This window comes from Bos javanicus, chromosome 4 (genome assembly GCF_032452875.1).
Source record: "Bos javanicus breed banteng chromosome 4, ARS-OSU_banteng_1.0, whole genome shotgun sequence".
Lineage (NCBI taxonomy): Eukaryota > Metazoa > Chordata > Mammalia > Artiodactyla > Bovidae > Bos > Bos javanicus.
The window spans coordinates 99,719,709-99,738,691 of NC_083871.1; the positions used below are offsets into that span (position 1 = coordinate 99,719,709).

At 46.4% G+C, this 18,983-nt stretch overlaps 1 protein-coding gene across 4 annotated transcripts in view; it reads right to left on the minus strand.

The window, feature by feature from the left end:
* LOC133246455 (solute carrier family 23 member 2-like) overlaps positions 1 to 12,332 on the minus strand; it is a 68,894-nt gene extending 56,562 nt beyond the window's left edge. The window contains exons 1-2 of one of the 4 annotated variants that reach the window (XM_061414795.1): positions 12,205 to 12,332; positions 11,109 to 11,272 (exon numbers count right to left, since the gene is read on the minus strand). In XM_061414795.1, coding sequence (XP_061270779.1) covers positions 11,109 to 11,183 — 75 coding nt within the window. In that variant the 5' untranslated portion in view covers positions 11,184 to 11,272; positions 12,205 to 12,332. The remainder of the gene's footprint in view (positions 1 to 11,108; positions 11,273 to 12,204) is intronic. The other 3 variants (XM_061414796.1, XM_061414797.1, XM_061414798.1) reach the window with 3 other exon arrangements.
* Positions 12,333 to 18,983: the final 6,651 nt, after the last annotated feature.

Sequence of the window (18,983 nt, forward strand, 5' to 3'; positions counted from 1 at the left end):
ACTAACACCCAAAAAAGATGTCCTTTTCATTATAGGGGACTGGAATGCAAAAGTAGAAAATCAAGGAATACCTGAGTAACAGGCAAATTTGGCCTTGGAGTATAGAATGAAGCAGGGCAAAGGCTAATACAGTTTTGCCAAGAGAACGCACTGGTCACAGCAAACACCCTCTTCGAACAACACAAGAGAAGGCTGTGTACAGGGCACTGCTTTAATCTGGTCTCAGGTAATCTGTGGAGAAAGCGATGGCACCCTACTCCAGTACTCTTGCCTGGAAAATCCCATGGATGGAGGAGCCTGGTGGGCTGCAGTCCATGGGGTCGCTAAGAGTCGGACACGACTGAGCGACTTCACTTTCACTTTCATGCATTGGAGAAGGAAATGGCAACCCACTCCAGTGTTCTTGCCTGGAGAATCCCAGGGACGGGGAGCCTGGTGGGCTGCTGTCTATGGGGTCGCACAGAGTCAAACATGACTGAAGTGGCTTAGCAGCAGCAGCAGGTAATCTGATGAGAACCTTGTTCTTGGGCCTCCCTGGTAGCTCAGATAGTAAAGAATCCACCTACAATGCAGGAGACCCAGGTTTGATCCCTGGGTTGGGAAGATCCCCTGGAGAGGGGAATGGCTACCCATTACAGTAATCTTGCCTGGAGAATTCCATGGACACCAGGAGCCTGGTGGTCTGCAGGCCATAGGGTTGCAAAGAGTCAGATATGACTGAGTGACTAACACACATGATCTGATGAGTTTGAGGTTCCTTTAATCTGGAATAAAGAATGGTGACATCTTCCTTCTCAAAAAACTAGGAATAAACCCACCATATGGCCCAGCAATCCCACTCTTAGGCATATACCCTGCAGAAATCAAAACTGAAAAGGACACATGTATCCCATTGTTCATCGCAGCACTATTTACAATAGCTCGAACATGGAAGCAACTTAGATGTCCATTGACAGATGACTGGATAAAGAAGTTGTGGTACATATTCACAATAGAATATTACTTAGCCATAAAAAGGAATGCATTTGAGTCAGTTCTAATGAGGTGGATGAACCTAGAGCCTATTATACAGAGTAAAGTCAGTCAGAAAGAGAAAGATAAATATCATATACTAACACATATATACAGAATCTAGAAAAATGGTACTGAAGAATTTATTTGCAGGGCAGCAATGGAGAAACAGACAGAGAGAATAGACTTATGGACATGGGGAGAGGGGAGGACAGGATGAGAGGTATGGAAAGAGTAACATAGAAACTTACTGTGTTTCTATGAAGTAAAATAGATAGCCAATGGGAATTTGCTGTATGTCTCAGGAAACTCAAACAGGGGCTCTGTATCAACCTAGAGGGGTGGGATAGGGAGGAAGATGGGAGGGAGGGTCTAGAGGGAGCAGATATATATATAGCTATGGCTGATTCATATTGAGGTTTGACAGAAAACAACAAAATTCTGTAAAGCAATTTTCCTTCAATTAAAAACAAATAAATAAAAAGAATGGTGACATCTACCATTCATTCGGGGTTTTAGTCCTTTTGTTATTGTTGTTCAGTCACTAAGTCATGTCCCACTCTTTGTGACCCCATGCACTGCAGCGTGCCAGGCTTCCTTGTCCTTCACTCTCTCCCAGACTTTGCTCAAATCCATATCTATTGAGTCAGTGATGCTATCTAACCCTCTCATCCTCTGTCATTCTCTTTTGTTTTTGCCGTCAATCTTTTCCACCACCAGGGTCCTTTCCAGTGAGTGTGCTCCTTGCGTCAAGTGGCCAGAGTATTGGAGCTTCAGCATCAGTCCTTCCAGTTAATATTCAGGATTGATTTCTTTTAGGACTGACTGGTTGGATCTCCTTGCAGTCCAAGGGACTCTCAAGAGTCTTCTCCAGCACCACAACTTGAAAGCATCAGTTCTTCGGCACTCAGCCTTCTTTGTGGTCTAACTCTCACATCCATACATGACTACTGGAAAAACCATAGCTTTGACTACATGGACCTTTGATGGCAAAGTGATATCTCTGGTTTTTAACATGCTGCCTAGGCTTGTCATAGCTTTCCTTCCAAGGAGCAAATGTCTTTTAATTTCATGGCTGCAGTCACCATCCACAGTGATTTTGGCGCCCAAGAAAATAAAGATATTGTTTTATCTCTTGAGGTGGAACCAGGACTCTGCCCAAAGCCTGCACTATTGTTTCCTGGCTGTTCTCTGTTGTCTCTGAATCCCCTCCTTTCCCTGATTAGCAACTGTTTGAATCTAACCTTTGGGACTCAGAGAAGGTCATGGAGGCTGGAGTCTGTTCCCCACAAATAAGGAACAAGAGACATGGAAAGGCTTCTATGCCCAGGATCACCAGAGGCTCCTGCTTAGTTTCACTTTCATATTACAACCAGACAGATGGACAGCTTTCTAGAAGCAAGAACAATGGTATTGTGGTATATTCTGGCCAGCTTGTGGTTTCTAGATTCAGACTCAAAAGACCAGTGACTTTCTATATTATACATCTGCAGCAAGCCCTAACAGAAAATATACTTTGTGGAAGAACAAATGGGGATCAACTCCATGGTCAGAAAAATGGGCAGAGGAATTCCTTGACAACTCATTCAGTGGTTAGGACTTCATGCTTTCACTGCCAAGGGCATGGGTTCAATCCTTTGTCTGGGAACTAAGAGCCCACACGGTGTAGCCAAAAAGAAAAACTGGGTTTCTCAAGAAAATATGCAAGGAAATGGGGATTCTGACCCAGATGGTGTAGCTGTCCTTGTTTATGCTCCCAGAGGCCAGCCCTGTGCCAAAGCCCTTATCATAATGTGTTTATTATAATGGACTATTTCCTTATCCATCTCTTCTACTGGAACTGAGTTCCTAGAACGCATTCACTGTCCCTTACTCTCGTTTTTTGTCCCAGCTTCTAGAACAACCCCAATGCTCATGTAGACTGAGTAAATGGAGGAATGAATGGACATAACACAAATGTAAATAAGTGTAGAGCATATAGAATGCTCTAGGGTCAATAGCCAAGTTCCTATCAGGTTACTCCAGATTAACTTTGAATCATAAACTCTCTCCTCCAATTTATTGGCTATATAGTTTACCAAACTTGGGCAAATTATTAACATTTATAAGTCTTATTTTTCTGATCTATGTAACAAAAATGTTAATAACACCTACCTCATAGATGAAAAAATTAAATTGGAACATGGAGAAATGCGGAGATGTTGCTCAAAGGATATAAACAAATAGTATAACATGAATAGGTTCTGGGAAACTAATGTACAGTGTGGTGATTATAGTTAATAATACTGTATTATATATTTGAAAGTTGCAGTGGTGACTGCATGCCGTGATGGAGGGGTTAACTACTAAGAACTGCTGCCTAGTCACTAAGTCACTTCAGTCATGTTCGACTCTTTGAGACCCCATGGGCCGTAGCCTGCCAGGCTTCTCTGTCCATGGGATTCTCTAGGCAAGAATACTAGAGTGGGTAGCCATGCCCTCCTCCAGGGGACCTACCCAGCCCAGGGATCAAACCCAAATATGTTAAGTTCCTGCATTGGCAGGTAGTTCTTGATCATTAGTGATACCTAGGAATCTATTAATAACTGCTATGGTGGTAATTATTTTGCAGCATATAATTGTATCAGGTCAATGTCTTGGACAGTTTAAGCTTACACAATGTTATATGTCAATTACATCTCATAAACCTGGGGGAAAAAAACAGAGCATGAAGCACATAGTCCAGTGTCGCGCCTGCATGGTGCACCTACCTAATAAGTATTAGCTGCTATAATTATGATAAGCTTCTGGCCCTATGTTTCAAAGGCTTTTAACTCACACTTCAGTGACATTAGAGCATCTGTAGGTGGAGTGACATTAGAGCAGCTGTAGGTGAGAGGAATAGGAAAACAATGTCTTCAGTGTGGCCAGAATGGGGCAAGGCCACCAGCATGAAGATCAGGCAATTAGGTGACAGGCCCCAGCAGGGTCCTGGGCCCTGGTCAGACCACAGAAGAATAGCAGGTTCCACACAGTGGCACAGCCAGGGTGCCCTGAAGATAGTGTGGGCTTCTCACAAAGAAAGTTCTGGAAAGGATGTTAAAGGTACCCATACCAACACCAACCTCCATAGTCAAGCACCCTTTACTCAACACAGCCTCAAAGAACAACTTCTGAACTGAAGCTGCACTATGACTCCTGGGAATGCTAATCACTTCAATGCTATGAGCTTCTCCTATACAAGAAATCTGCTATTTTTTGTGACTATATTGATATAAAGATTCATTATTATGTACTGAAAAATCTCTCTTTTGTCTAAAAATTATTGTTTTTTTTCCTTCTGATTTTAAAAGAAATGGGAGCAAAATTGTGGGCACAGACACCATGGCTACTCTCCCTAAGGATCAGTGGTCCTGCTCTGGAGAAGTAGGAGAAGCAGATGAGTCAGGGACAAGGGGTCACCAGTTGCTTTGAAGTGGAGAGAGACAAGAAAGCCACCAGATCAAGAACTGGGTGTTTGTCCCCTACCTCTTCCAGAACAGCACTGGAACATCATATTCTAAGACAGGGTTTCTCAACCTCAGCACCATTGCCATTTTGGACAGGATAATTCTTCCTTGTGTTGTGTGTGTTCGTGGCAGGGGTTGGGGTGTATCATGCACCCTAGGATATTTAGTAGCATCTTTGGCCTGGACCCACTAGATGCCAGTGGCAAGCTCCTGCCCTCACCCTCAGTTGTGACGACCCAAAATGACTCCAGATATTGCCAAATGTCACCAGCAGGGTAAAAATCACCCCCAGTTAAGACCTGCCATTTTAAGGGTGTTGTTCAGATCCCACCAGGGAAGCTGCAACTAAGGACAATTCTGGCTGACGTGGAGAGTGGGTGGGATAGATGTGCCATCTCCACGTGGAGACAGAGGAAGCCAGTCCTCCTCCTCCATGGGATGGACCACAAATCGGATCTCAGCTCTCCCAGTAAGTGGGGGCCCCATCACTGGCGATGGAGAATATTTCCCAGAGGACTAAGGTCCAGGCAGTGGGAGGAGCTCGGGGCTGCGGTCAGGCTTGCAGAGAGTGGGTGCACTGAGTCAGCCACAGCACAGCCCTGCAGAGTCACCCTGTTCCTGGGGCTAGGTGCAGCGTTTGCCCATGAATCTATTATTTAGTTTCTGAAACTTAAATGTAAGAGTTTTTCTTCTACTCATCTATTCAGCAATGCCTGGAAGCATGCCTCCCAATTCTGCTGCAGGAAGCCTTCCCTGACTTCTCTCCACTCCGGGACTACTGCCCCAGCATGCCTCACAGCCATAACACGGTTTCCTCATCCAAAAGCCCATAAAGTCCCATAACTTCTCTACTCCATTGCTAGCACAGAGTTAGTGCTCACAGCACAATCTGTTGAGTGAAAAATAAATAAATTAATAAATGAACACATGCATAAATTAATGACCATAAAAGATTCTCTCATCGACTTTTTAAAATAAATCCATAGCTGGTTAGAACTCTTTGGAAACATTATGCTGATCCTATTTGGATTCCTGAAAAGAAGGCTGTCCTGATGCAGCTTCGGTACTTAGATTGAATGTGAAAGAAGGGTGGTTTTGCCTAAGCAGGTCAAGGCCAAGCCAAAGATAGCCTGGAGGTGCCCAAGGGAACTCTGGAGCACTTATCGCGAGGTTTTAGTGACCGCGTGGTGCAGTCCTTGAGCACAACAGCAGAAGAACCGGCGAAAGAAAAGAGGAGGGGAAGAAGGAAAAGAATGGTTGTTGATTGGCTGGCTCGTTGATTGACGCTGCGTAGGCTACACAGAACAGCAGAGCACGCAGTTTGAACTGGGGCCGCGGTGGTCTGTCAGTGCCCTGCTTGGCAGCCATTAGCACATCACTTCCTGTCTCTCAGACTCCGTGTCCCCTTCTGACTCTAGGAGGGTTGCAAAAATACTCAAAAGTGTATGTGGCTTCCTGTTATGTGCGCCTGTGAATGAACTCACACGACTCGGACAGGTACAGCTCTGGCAAACTCACCTCATACCTTCTCCCAAGACCCCTTGGAATTCTCAGAAAGGTGAAGGGGCAGCGGGGGGTGGGGGGAGGTTTTGGTGGGGACAGTAGGGGGGATGTTAGTTTGGGGCCTTCTCCCACCACACCCCCCCACGCCCCCCGCCATTAAGGGTCAATGAATGACTCTTCATTCTTTATGGCAAAAAGTAAGGAAGAACTAAAGAGCCTCAATCCAAGTGAAAGAGGAGAGTGAAAAAGTTGACTTGAAGCTCAACATTCAGAAAACTAAGATCATGGCATCTGGTCCCATCCTTCATGGCACATAGATGGGGAAACAGTGGAAACAGTGGCTGACTATATTTTTCTGGGCTCCAAAATCACTGCAGAAGGTGACTGCAGCCATGAAATTAAAAGACGCTTACTCCTTGGAAGGAAAGTTATGACCAACCTAGACAGCATATTAAAAAGCAGAGATATTACTTTGTCAACAAAGGTCCATCTAGTCAAGGCTACAGTTTTTCCAGTAGTCATGTATGGATGTGAGAGATAGACTGTAAAGAAAGCTGAGTGCCGAAGAATTGATGCTTTTGAACTGTGGTGTTGGAGAAGACTCTTGAGAGTCCCTTGGACTGCAAGGAGATCGAACCAGTCCATCCTAAAGGAGATCAGTCCTGGGTGTTCATTGGTAGGACTGATGTTGAAGCTGAAACTCCAATACTTTGGCCACCTCAAGCGAAGAGCTGACTCATTTGAAAAGACCCTGATGCTGGGAAAGATTGAAGGCAGGAGGAGAAGGGGACGACAGAGGATGAGATGGTTGGATGGCATCACCAACTCAATGGACATGGGTTTGGGTGGACTCTGGGAATTGGTGATGGACAGGGAGGCCTGGTGTGCTGCGATTCATGGGGTCACAAAGAGTCGGACAGGACTGAGCCGCTGAATTTAACTGAACTGAATGACTCAGGACTTCCCTGGTGGTCCCGTGGTTAAGATTGCCTTCCAATGAAGGGAGTGAGGGTTCGATCCCAGGTTAGGGAGCTAAGATCCTACATGCCCAGTGGCCAAAAAAGCAAAACATGAAAGAGAAGAAGTATTGTAACAAATTCAATAAAGACTTTGAAATTGGTCAACATCCTCTGCCGCCGCCAAGTTGCTTCAGTCGTGTCCGACTCTGTGCGACCGCACGGACTGTAGCCTACCAGGCTTCTCCGTCCATGGGATTCTCCAGGCAAGAACACTGGAGTGGGTTGCCATTTCCTTCTCCAATGCATGAAAGTGAAAAGTGAAAGTGAAGTCACTCAGTCGTGTCTGACTTTAGGGACCCCATGGACTGCAGCCTACCAGGCTCCTCCATCCATGTGATTTTCCAGGCAAAAGTACTGGAGTGGGGTGCCATTGCCTTCTCCAGTCAACATCAGAAAAAATCTTAAAAAAAAAAGTCAGTGACTCAAAGAGTGTTCTCTGCCTGATGACTGAATATTCTAAGTTTGTCTGGATATCAATCTGGACCTGATGAGGCTATGGAAACCACTTCTGTAATTGCTTTACAACACTTTTCTGGGAAATTGTCCTTGTATGAGGCCCAACATGGAAAAAAATTAGAACTTAAGAGTGGAGAAAAACTTATCTTCCTTGAGAACAGCTGGTTCTTCACTCTGATAAGAGTGTGTGACTTCTGTGAAGCATGTCAGCTATGGCTGGTAGAACGCACAGAGCCTGATCAAAATACATCTTTTGCTGTAAAGCACTTTGTGTCACTTACATAAAGTGCTGGGGCAAAAAATCAAATAAACAGGTACACAGTGGGCTAAAATTCCTGTGTGTCAGAGATGAGTCACTAGCATATTAAAGATATACATAGAAATGTGACATCCCAGAGATATTGTAGAGCAGGGGCTTCCCAGATGGAGGTGGAAAAAGCCCCACCTCAGGGCATATCCAGATGGGGGAAGTGACTTTATCCCAGGGGAATCCCTGGTCAGTAAAATTCTGTAACTCTCAGACTTCCCTGGTGGCCCAGTGATTAAGATTCTGAGCTCCCAATGCAGGGGGTCCAGGTTCAACCTTTGGTCAGGGAACTAGATGGCACATGCCTCAACCAGGAGTTCACATGGTGCAACTAAGACCTGGCATGGCCAAGTAAATACTTTGTTTTTAAGTCTATGACTCTTATAGTGGCAGAAGAATGCCTACAAGCCCCTTTTTGAAGGAAGAATAAACTCTTAACGAAGCTTCCGCATGAGTCAGCACTGGTATGAGAAGACGGGCCACAAGCTGTTCTTCTGATTGGAAGAGTCTATCAGCTCAAAACACGGGCTGTAATTTCACCAAAACACTTGCTCAAAGAGGCATTCTGTTGAGGTGTGGCATTTTATAGTGCTTTACAGCTTGCAAAGAGCTTCCAGTGCATCCTCTCATTTGATTCTCACAACCCAGTTTCCAGAGAGGAGATGGAGGCTCAGTGAGATTACATGACTTGTCCCAGGTCCCCTTGTAAATGGGAGAATGAAACTCTCCTCTCCTGGTTGAGGGCAGTTGCTGGCAGGTGCATTCCTGTGTGTACAGGGACAGCGTGTCATCTCTCTGGAGCAGAGCAGCAGAGCAGGAGGAGGCTGGCACAGAGGGAACAGCAGTAGGAAGGAGGATTCCTGGGGGGAAATGAATCCCTTGGCCTTCTGACTCCATCCACCCCCAACACAGCCTCCCGCTCCCCAACTTGCCCCCTAGGTTTGTTTCCTAACACTTCCAGTCAACTGACTCTAGCCTTTGGGATTGTCCAGGTCTCTCCAAACATGGCTGGGGAATCTGTCTTCCCCATGTTTATATCCCTAGAAGTTGCTAACAAAGCAATATGCACATGAAAACCAAAACATCTCAGAAAAGTGGCCTTTTAATCTGGGTGCTGAGACCGAGGCTTTGAGGAAAATGACAAGACAGTTCACTGAATAAAGACAGATATGTGCCCAGACCCTACCTACTGGCTTCAGGTGTGCTAAAGATGTGGGAAAAAATCACAGCTTTCAGAAATAGAGTCTTCAACTTATTTCCCAAGTTGTTGTTGTTGTGGGGTTTTTTTTGCTTCTGTGAGATGGTGACCGCCGCCGCCAAGTCACCTCAGTCGTGTCCGACTCTGTGCAACCCCATAGACGGCAACCCACCAGGCTCCTCCGTCCATGGGATTTTCCAGGCAAGAGTACTGGAGTGGGGTGCCATTGCCTTCTCCGTGAGATCGTGACAGAAGTGTTTAAAAAAATTTTTAAAGGTCCAAAATGGAGTAACTAATGCTAAGCCCATATCAGCCAACCAAGACTTAATAAAGTGAAAGAAAGTGAAGTCGCTCAGTCATGTCCTACTCTTTGCGACCCCATGGACTGTAGCCTACCAGACTCCTCCGTCCATGGGATTTTCCAGGAAAGAATACTGGAGTGAGTTGCCATTTCCTTCTCCAGGAGATCTTCCCAACCCAGGGATTGAACTGGGTCTCCCGCATCGTAGGCAGACGCTTTACAGTCTGAGCCACCAGGGAAGTTCTAACCTAATGCCTAACCTAATTAATTGCATGCAGTTTTGGTTTCTCACAGGGATGTAACTTTTCACTAGTCCGTCTTGAATTATCTGGTCAGAACTAGTGAGGTGATCTGCCTGGTAGACCCCTGCTTTTCAGGAAAGTGACCTGGCCTGAAACAATCCACTCTTTGATAGAATAACTTTGCCATGCCTCCTTCTGCCTATAAAACTCCTCCATTTTGTACAGCTCCTCAAAGCTCCCTTCTACCTTCTATGATGGCATGCTGTCCATTTCATGAATCATTAAATAAAGCCAATTATGTGGACTTCCCTGGCGGTCAATCAGTTAAGACTCCACACTTAACCGTGTGGAATCACTGCAGGGGGCCTGGGTCCAAACCCTGGTGGGCGAACTAAGATCCTGCATGCTGCAAGGTGTGGCCAAAAGAAATAATAACAATTTTAAAAATAAAGCCAAGTCCATGGGGTTGCACAGAGTTGGACACGACTGAAGTGATTTAGCAGCAGCAGCAAGCTTTAAATTTACCCAGTTAAATTTTTACTTTTAGCAATAGGAATTGTGAGAGGAGAGGGAATTTCTCTCAGATTCCTGTCAAATTTTTCCAGAAGAGTCAGCCACAGTCCCTTTACCAGAAGACTGACTAGCAGTGGGCAAGGTCTGGCAGCTGGGCTCCAGGGGACAGTTCTGAGGGCCCAGCCCAGGCTCATGCGTGGCACCTGTCGCACAGACACCATGGCTGGGCCTGGTGGGGAGAGACTCTGTCTGGCTATGGTGGGCAGAGGGTCCCCACTCAGTCAGCTCCCCCCACCCCCGGCCCTGGTTTTTAGGTGGCCAAACTAGGCAGGAAAGAATGGTGGGAGCAGGGCTCAAGGATGAGCTGGAGAGGCCTCCAGATGGGTTATTGTCCCTTTACTTCTCTGGGCCTCAGCTTCCTTATATGTAAAATGGGAACAGAGGTGTATGACTCAGTGGCTTGAAGGAGGAAAATAAAGTACATAATACTAGGACATATCAGCCATTTGGTAAACAGTAGTTCCATGCCTCTCTCCATCTCTCATTCTCTCTCTCTCTGCTTTCCTCTTTCTCTTTGCTTTGCTTCAGAAAGGCTTTCTGATCAAAGAAATCATAATGCTGAGAAACCTGGAAAACAAACACTTAGATTCAACAGAGTAAAACAGAGGGCCTTTCAGCTCTCCCTCCTTCCTTTGTAATTCATTCACGGAGTTCAGCACTGAGGGTGGGATCTTTGCCTTGCGATGGTGGCAGCAGGAGAACAGCTGTGAAAATTCAATGTCTCACTTAGAACACAAGCCACCTTCCTCATGAATCTGCATTAGGACTCCACACTGGGACCTTTCTCCAGGGTCTTTCCTCTTTTCGGCTACCCCACCAATCTGCCTGCAATGCAGGAGACCTGGGTTTGATCCCTGGGTCAGGAAGATCTCTTGGAGAAGGGAATGGCAACCTGCTCCAGTATTCTTGCCTGGAGAATCCCATGGACAGAGGAGCCTGGCGGGCTACAGCCCATGACACTGCAAAGAGTCGGACACGACTGAGAGACTAACACTTAACACGCACCCCACCTCTATCATCCCCTCTCTTCTACCAGCACTCACCAAGGGGTTGGGGTGCTCACAGGTGGTGATGGCAGAGTTCATGGCCGCTTGGGGTCTTCTCTTTTTGGCTTCCTCTCAGAACAGAAAAGAAACGAAGCCGCTGCTAGAGAGGAAGATTACTTTCTTACAGCCTGCCAAAATAATAAGAGAGAGGGAAAGATGAGGCTCCAAGAGGGTGGGGCCTCCAAGCCCCACCTACTGGTCTCTAACAGACACCCCCTCCAGCCCTCTTAGGTCACTTCAGGGGACCAAGGTACATCCAGTGATCGTAAGCGTTGCATCATTTGAAAAGTGTGGGTTAGTTGCAGAGAAGTTAATGATCCCCCATGGCACCAAGGAAACAAATCACAGGGCAGCCTGTTGCGATGTGGCAGGACAGCACTTTCCGGAAACCAGGTTCCCAGGGGCAAGAGAAGAGGGGGTGAGGCTCTGGGCCAGACAGAGGGGCCTTTCTGTTTTCTAAAGCTCGTTTCTAGTGACTGGTTGTACTGGAATGAAAACATTGCAAAAGTGACACAAGCAGCCTGGCCCCTGAGATACACTGACACAGCTGTTAGGGAGGGACTGCTGGCCCTAAATGCTGACCTGGGAGAGGCTACTAAGGCTCATGGGTGGAGCAAAGACCTCAGGTGAGAGTCTGAGAAAAAATGCTTCTACAACTTGGGTGCCTGGCTCCCTAATATGTAGAAACTTCTAGTAAGCTACCTATTGGAGAGACAAATCCAGGAAGGCAGAGTCTCGGTCTTATCCCACACAGAGTACTAAAATGCTCCTCTAAAACTCTCAATAAACCCCATTCTATGATAAAGTTCAGTGGGGTTCCCAGGTGATGCTAGTGGTAAAGAACCTGCCTGCCAATGCAGGAGATGTAAGAGATGTGGGTTCAATCCCTGGGTTGGGAAGATCCCCGGGAGGAGGGCATGGCAACCGACTCCAATATTCTTGCCCAGAGAATCCCATGGACACCGAAGCCTGCTGGCTACAGTCCACAGGGTTGCAAAGAGTCAGACACAACTGAAGCAACTTAGCGTGTATGCACATGAAGGCCAATGTAAACAAATACCTGTTATTCATAATGATGGAATGTTCTGGAATGGATAGCACTGGGACCCACGTTTTAGGAAACACATAGTGGGACCTACATAGACACTGATAGGAGTCCATCCAAGAGGAAGCCCTGCAAAGCCCAACAACGAGAAGTTTGACATGGGAGGGGACAGAGCTGACTTAAGCTATAATAGAAAAATCAAGGTCAGAAGAGTCAACGGTCATTAAGTAGTTGTCCTTTACTGAATACTAACTGAACATTGCACCATACCTTTTTTGTTTTTCTTACGAAATATTCACTACAAACTAGCATTCATATCCTTATTTTACAAAAGGATTAAAAATCCTATAAATTCAGATTTTTCTAAGATTAAGAAATATGGGTGTCGATGCGTTAAGCTATTTGCCCAAGATTTGTAGCAAATGCAGGAGCTGAGATTCAAACCCAGACAATCTTGTCCTACAGCCCACGGGGCTCAAGGAGATGACCATCAGGGACAGGCAAGTGTTCTGGGCCTGAAGAGGGCTCACGGGACACAGTCCAGGAAGTGTGGTCAGAGAAACTTCCCTATACCACCCGGTAAGGAAGTGTGACTCTTCCCCAAAAGGCACCAGGGGCCCCAAGTTCACCAGAGAAGGGGAAGTGAGGCTGCTCAGCTCAAGGGGATGGGTCCGGGGGGGTTGGGATCCCCAGAGCAGGCTAATTCTGCAGTCCCCAGGGCAGGGAGAGGCAGGAGGTGAGGACAGAGGGCCGGCGCCAACATTTACAAGGACAATGAACAGCACAAGCTCTGTTCGTTGCTCCAGGAAGCCCTGGCTTAAGTGGGGGGGGGGGGGGCTAGGAGAGTCCAGGAGTGGGGAGTTGACTGTACTGTTCCCGCACCCCTCCACCCTCACAGGCCTGCGGGCAAGGGCAGAGTTGGGGTCACCTTCAGGGACAGTGAGGAAAGAGGCGTCTTCTCAGACTCTGCCCTCCCCACAGTGGAGGTCTGGCCTCGCCAGACTCTGCCCTTTCCTCTCACTGCCAATTTCTTGGATGTACAATTAAGCTCTTCTATAGGCTGAGGTAAAATGGCACTGGGTTAGCCATACAAGGAAGGCAAAGCAGAGAGATGGGCTCCTCTCACCCCTTCACCTGGCTGCCTGTACAGCATGCTCAGCATCTTTCTCCCTCTTCAACCTCAGCACATGGCTCTGTGTTGGGTGTCTTCCCAGCGTTGGCCCTTTGGCCTGTGGTCTCTGCCGCTGTTCCCTTCTCGCTCAGTGCTGTGAGGAGCCAAGCCAGCCCCCACTACTTTTCCTCCACCTTCTGCACCTTAGAAGTAATTTTCAGGAAATTCCCTGTGGTCCAGTGGTTAGGGCTTGGTGCTTTCAATCCCAAGGGCTCCAGTTCAATCCTTGGTCAAGGAACTATCTCACCACCCTGAGAGCCAAAAAAGGAAAAAAAAAACTAAGTTACTTCGACAGATTTGTCCCTCCCCTCGTCATTGACTGGGCCTGGCTTTGAAACAGGAGGGAAGGGCCCTTGAGGACTGGCTAGAACCAACTAGATGGTGGAAGAACTGACTCCCAGCAGCCCCTGGGGGCTCATTATAATATATTAACATGCTGATGACACACCCACAGGCACCATGACTCTTCCGAGGATGACCATAAAAGGCCAAAAAATGGGCACTGGCCCAATTCCTAGAAATCCCCACCGCTTTTCCAAGATAGTTGAAATAAACCTCCCACTCATTAGCCTACAAAATTGTTGTTGTTTATTTGCTAAGTCCTGTCAGACTTTTTGCAGCCCTATGGACTATAGCCCACCAGGTTTTTCTGTCCATGGGATTTCTCAGGCAAGCATACTGGAGTGGGTTGCCATTTCCTTTTCCAGGGGAATCTTCCCAACCTAGGGATCGAACCTGCATCTCCTGCACTGGCAGACAGATTCTTTACCACTGAACCACCAGGGAATCCCCAGCCTATGAAATTACCCAGTCGGTAAAAACTAACCATCCCATGTTTCGGGGCCTCTTGCCTCCTGAGATGGCCCACACTCTGTACAGTGTGCTTCTTCCATGACAGCACTCACATTCTGAGATGACCTCATGCCCTCAAGCTGCTCTTGCCTTTTGAAACTGTCCGGATACTGTCTGGGGAATGTGTATTTCTCTAAATAAATCTGTGTATTACCTATTGCTTTGTCTCTCACTGAGTTCTTTCTGTGCTGAGACTTAAAACCTGAACTTCAGTAATTCTTGAGACTAGGTGTGTGATTTTAATTAAAAAACAGTGGGTTCAAGTCTCATCTGAGTTATGTGGTTTCAGCTTCTGCTACCATTTCTCACCCCAAAGCCTCAGTGGTACCCCAACTCTCCCATTTCTTCAGCTGTCCCAGATGTTGGCTCAGCCCTACCTCCCTGATTAGAATGATCCTGCCACCCTATACACACACTAGTCTGAGATTCTCCACTACACATTCAATACAGTCACATATGATTATTTACTACCCTGTGTTACAAGTTACAGAAATCTTGCTGTTCAGTCACTCAGTCGTGTCTGACTCTTTGCGACCTCATGGACTGCAGCACACCAGGCCTCCCTGTCCATCACCAACTCCCAGAGCTTGTTCAAATTCATGTCCATCAAGTCGGTGATGCCATCCAACCATCTCGTCCTCTGTCGTCCCCTTCTCCTGCCCCCAATCCCTCCCAGCATCAGGGTCTTTTCTAATGAGTCAGCTCTTTGCATCAGGTGGCCAAAGTATTGGAGTGTCAGCATCAGTCTTTCCAATGAATATTCAGAATTGATTTCCTTTAGGATTGCCTGGTTTGATCTCCTTGCAGTCCAAGGGACTCTCGAGAGTCTTCTCCAACACCATGGAAATTTAGTAATTAATTCAAGCAATGACAGTTTTAAGAATATGAAATAAGAATAAGAAACTGGTTTTAAGAATATGTGGTCTCTCTAGGAACCTATCAGAGAAGGCAATGATACCCCGCTCCAGTACTCTTGCCTGGAAAATCCCATGGACAGAGGAGCCTGGTAGGCTGCAGTCCATGGGGTCGCTGGGAGTCGGACATGACTGAGCGACTTCACTTTCACTTCCCTTTCATGCATTGGAGAAGGAAATGACAACCCACTCCAGTGTTCTTGCCTGGAGAATCCCAGGGACAGGGGAGCCTGGTGGGCTGCTGTCTATGGGATCGCACAGAGTCGGACACGACTGAAGCGACTTAGTAGCAGCAGCAGCTAGGAACCTATGAAGATTCCTCAAACACATGAAGGAGTTAAAAACTCTTCCATTACATTTTCACATATAAACTTCTAATCCAAGATCTGAGACAGTTCCTCAGGCCCCAGGCACTTTGGGAGGAGAAAGGCACCGGGCCTCTCAATCTATAATGCATAATAGCCCCCACTGAATGCACCATCTTTGTATGTGGAATAGGCGACACAAGGAGGCTTGAGCTGAACTGATTGAGGTTAGATAAATTGGTAGTTGGCGGTTGTCGGAGGGAATCTGCCGGGAGACAGCCATGGGGCAAGGCACACCTGACGGCAAGAATGAAAGAGGCCAACAGTTTCTCAGAAGGTCAAGCTAAACTAAGGGCTTTACCACTGAGAATCTGTTTAGTCTTCCCTGATTTTCGGAGCGGAACCATCCTGGCCCCACAGCAGCCAGTCCATGGGCTTCAGGCAGAGTTTACTCTGCCCCTGGCTGCCCGGCTTGAGGGTGAGAGGCCAGTTGTGTACTCAGTTGCTCAGTTGTGTCTGAATCTTTGTGGCCCCATGGACTGTAGCCTGCCAAGCTCTTCTGTCCATAGAATTTTCCAGGCAAGAATACTGGAGTGGGTTGGCATTTCCTACTCCAGGGGTTCTTCCGGACCCAGGGATCGAATCTGCATCTCTTGCATCTCTGGCATGAAGATGAGAGGCCAGGTGGAGTGCTGCAAGCTCCTGGCCACTGCCGTGGATGTGTGATGGGCATGATAGCCAACCAGAGTAACAGATGCAATGGAATTTTGCTGGGATTTGGGGAAGGGAGGGATTCTCTCTTCGTCACTAAACCTGAACCTATAGGATGTAGCTGCCAACAGCCACCTCATGACACGCAGAGTCTGTGAAGGAGGCCAATATGAAGAAGAGAGACCAGGCCCTAGTCTGGTCCATACATGAATCCATATATCAAGCCATATACCTCAGCTAATAAGTTCTCTTTTTGGCTTAAATCAATCTGATTTTTGCCTTTTCTGTCATTTGAAGCCAAAAAAAGAAGAAAAGAAAAATCCCAAACTTCCACTTTTATCTCTAGTCCTTGACTGATTCTTTTTCTGGAATAACTTATACAACATTTACCAACCAAGGTTTTTCCCTTCATGAATAATGATTGTTAAATTTCAAAAGCAATGAAAATAACTTGAAATTGATTCCAATGCAAACAACCTCAACATACTGCTAAGTTGCTTCAGTCGTGTCCAACTCTGTGCGACCCCATAGACGGCAGCCCACCAGGCTCCCCCGTCCCTGGGATTCTCCAGGCAAGAACACTGGAGTGGGTTGTCATTTCCTTCTCCAATGCATGAAAGGGAAGTGAAAGTGAAGTCGCTCAGTCATGTCCGACTCCCAGCGACCCCATGGACTGCAGCCCACCAGGCTCCTCTGTCCATGGGATTGTCCAGGCAAGAGTACTGGAGTGGGGTGCCATTGCCTTCTCCAATCTCAACATGCTTCTACACAATAGAATCCATTGTTTAAAATGTGACATAAACAACCCAAGAGAGTAATGAGGAAGCAGTGTCTCGTGTCTCTGAGATGCTTTACTCAAATGAAAACCTGATTTGCTCATCTTTTTTTTAAATTTTAATTGAGGGATGATCGTTTTACAGAACTGTGTTGGTTTCTGCCAAACATCAACATGCTGATTCATTAATCTTATACTCTTGATATGAAAGGTCAAAAAACCGACATTAGTCATGGAGGCGGGGATTTTCTAAATGTTCATCAAGTCCTGACTTGTTTTAACAGAAGCTGAATTCTGTGTAGACTTTTAGGTTTGATTTTGCAGTTATTTACTTCAAATTTTGATACATGCAGCTTGGGAAAATGCTTCAAGTGGATTGTGGCTTTTAATGTATGACCTCCTGGTCTAAATATTAATAATTGCCATACTCAGTTAAATCTCTGTTATAATGCAGAGATTGGCAAACTGATTCACAGACCAAACCTGGACCATGGCCCATTTATGTAAATAGAGTTTTCTTGGAACACATCCATGCCCATTCATTTATATATTCTCTATTGCAACTTTGGTGTTACAAGGGCAGCGATGAATAGTTGTGATGAGATAGAAAGCCTAAACTAATTTACTGCCTCACCCTTTATAAAGAAAAAAAAAGTTTGCTGATTGCTGGTATAGAATATCAGTCTGAAAATTAAGTCTTCAGCATGTAATTTTTTCATCTATAATGATACAATGGAGGTACAATTTAAATAAATGAAATCTAGCTAAGAACTCATTAAAAATTCTGTTTTTCTCTTCTTTTTTGTATATTCTTTTCAGATTCTGTTCCATTATAGATTATTACAAAATATTGCTCTACAGTAGGTCCTTTCTGTTTTTTCATTTTATGTACAGTAATGTGTATCTGTCTTATTTTCTCTTTTTCAGTTGCTATCCCTCTTTGTTTTTCTCTTCCAAAGCTGCTTGACAGAAGCAGTCACCTGTTGTGGCTTAATAGGAACCTACCAGGCAATTTACCAGTTACACTCTTTTCTCTTTCTGTTCTTGTGTAGACTAAATGCTTCTGCTAATCCTTTAGCTCATCTCTGTCTCTGCATGTCCACATCCTTCTGTTGGGCAAGCGGGGCCCTGGGAAGAATATCCAGGTGGCGTCAGGGGAGACAGGGCTGGACCACCTGGAGAGATGGTACTGACCAGGGGACTGTTGTCTGTAAAACCAAAATCCGAAACCAGCTTTTGGAGAGTGGGGTTGAAAACTATTACTCTGATACAGGGCTTCCGTGGTGGCTTAGAAGATGAAGTATCCGCCTGCAATGTAGGAGACCTGGGTTTGATCCCTAGGTTGGGAAGATCCCCTGGAGAAGGAGTATTATAGAGTATTACTCTGTCCAGTACTTGCCTGGAAAAGAATCCCCATGTACAGAGGAGCCTGCTGGGCTACAGACCACAGGGTTGCAAAGAGTTGGACACGACTGAGTGACTAAGCACACTCTAATACAACCAGGCAGATTCCAAAGTTGGAAAACACATTGCCAAAATACGGCTGCTCCAAGCTGCCCATCGCCCTGCAGCCAGCTCTGGTGCCTTCACAACTCTAGCTCTTCCTATGGCATGTGCTGCTAATCCCCACCCCTCTACCTCCATCAGGTCAATAAGGCTGGGAGAGGAGCATGGGGCTGGCTGGAGGACACCACTGAAAGTCAGGTGGGTTCTCATGCAGAGACCCTTCTGGCATGAGCAGTCCTGGGATTACAGACTCCACCAGCTTGAGGTGCCACATCTGATCTTTTCCCCTGCCTGAGCACCATTTGGCAGCCTTCATGGGTCACCTCAAGGCCCACATAGCCAGAGGGCTATCGTCCAGAGCATTTGTTGGCAACTCATGATGCACCCTGCTACTACCTGGCCATTGGAGGAGCTGGGAGATCAGAGAATGCCTAGTAGGGGTAAATCAAACGCTATGAATTAGCATTCTTAGTTGCAAGCAACAGAAACGGACTGTGATCAACTTAAGCAAGAAATGGGCATCTACTTGAAGAACTCTGGTAGCTCAGAGAATGAAGAAT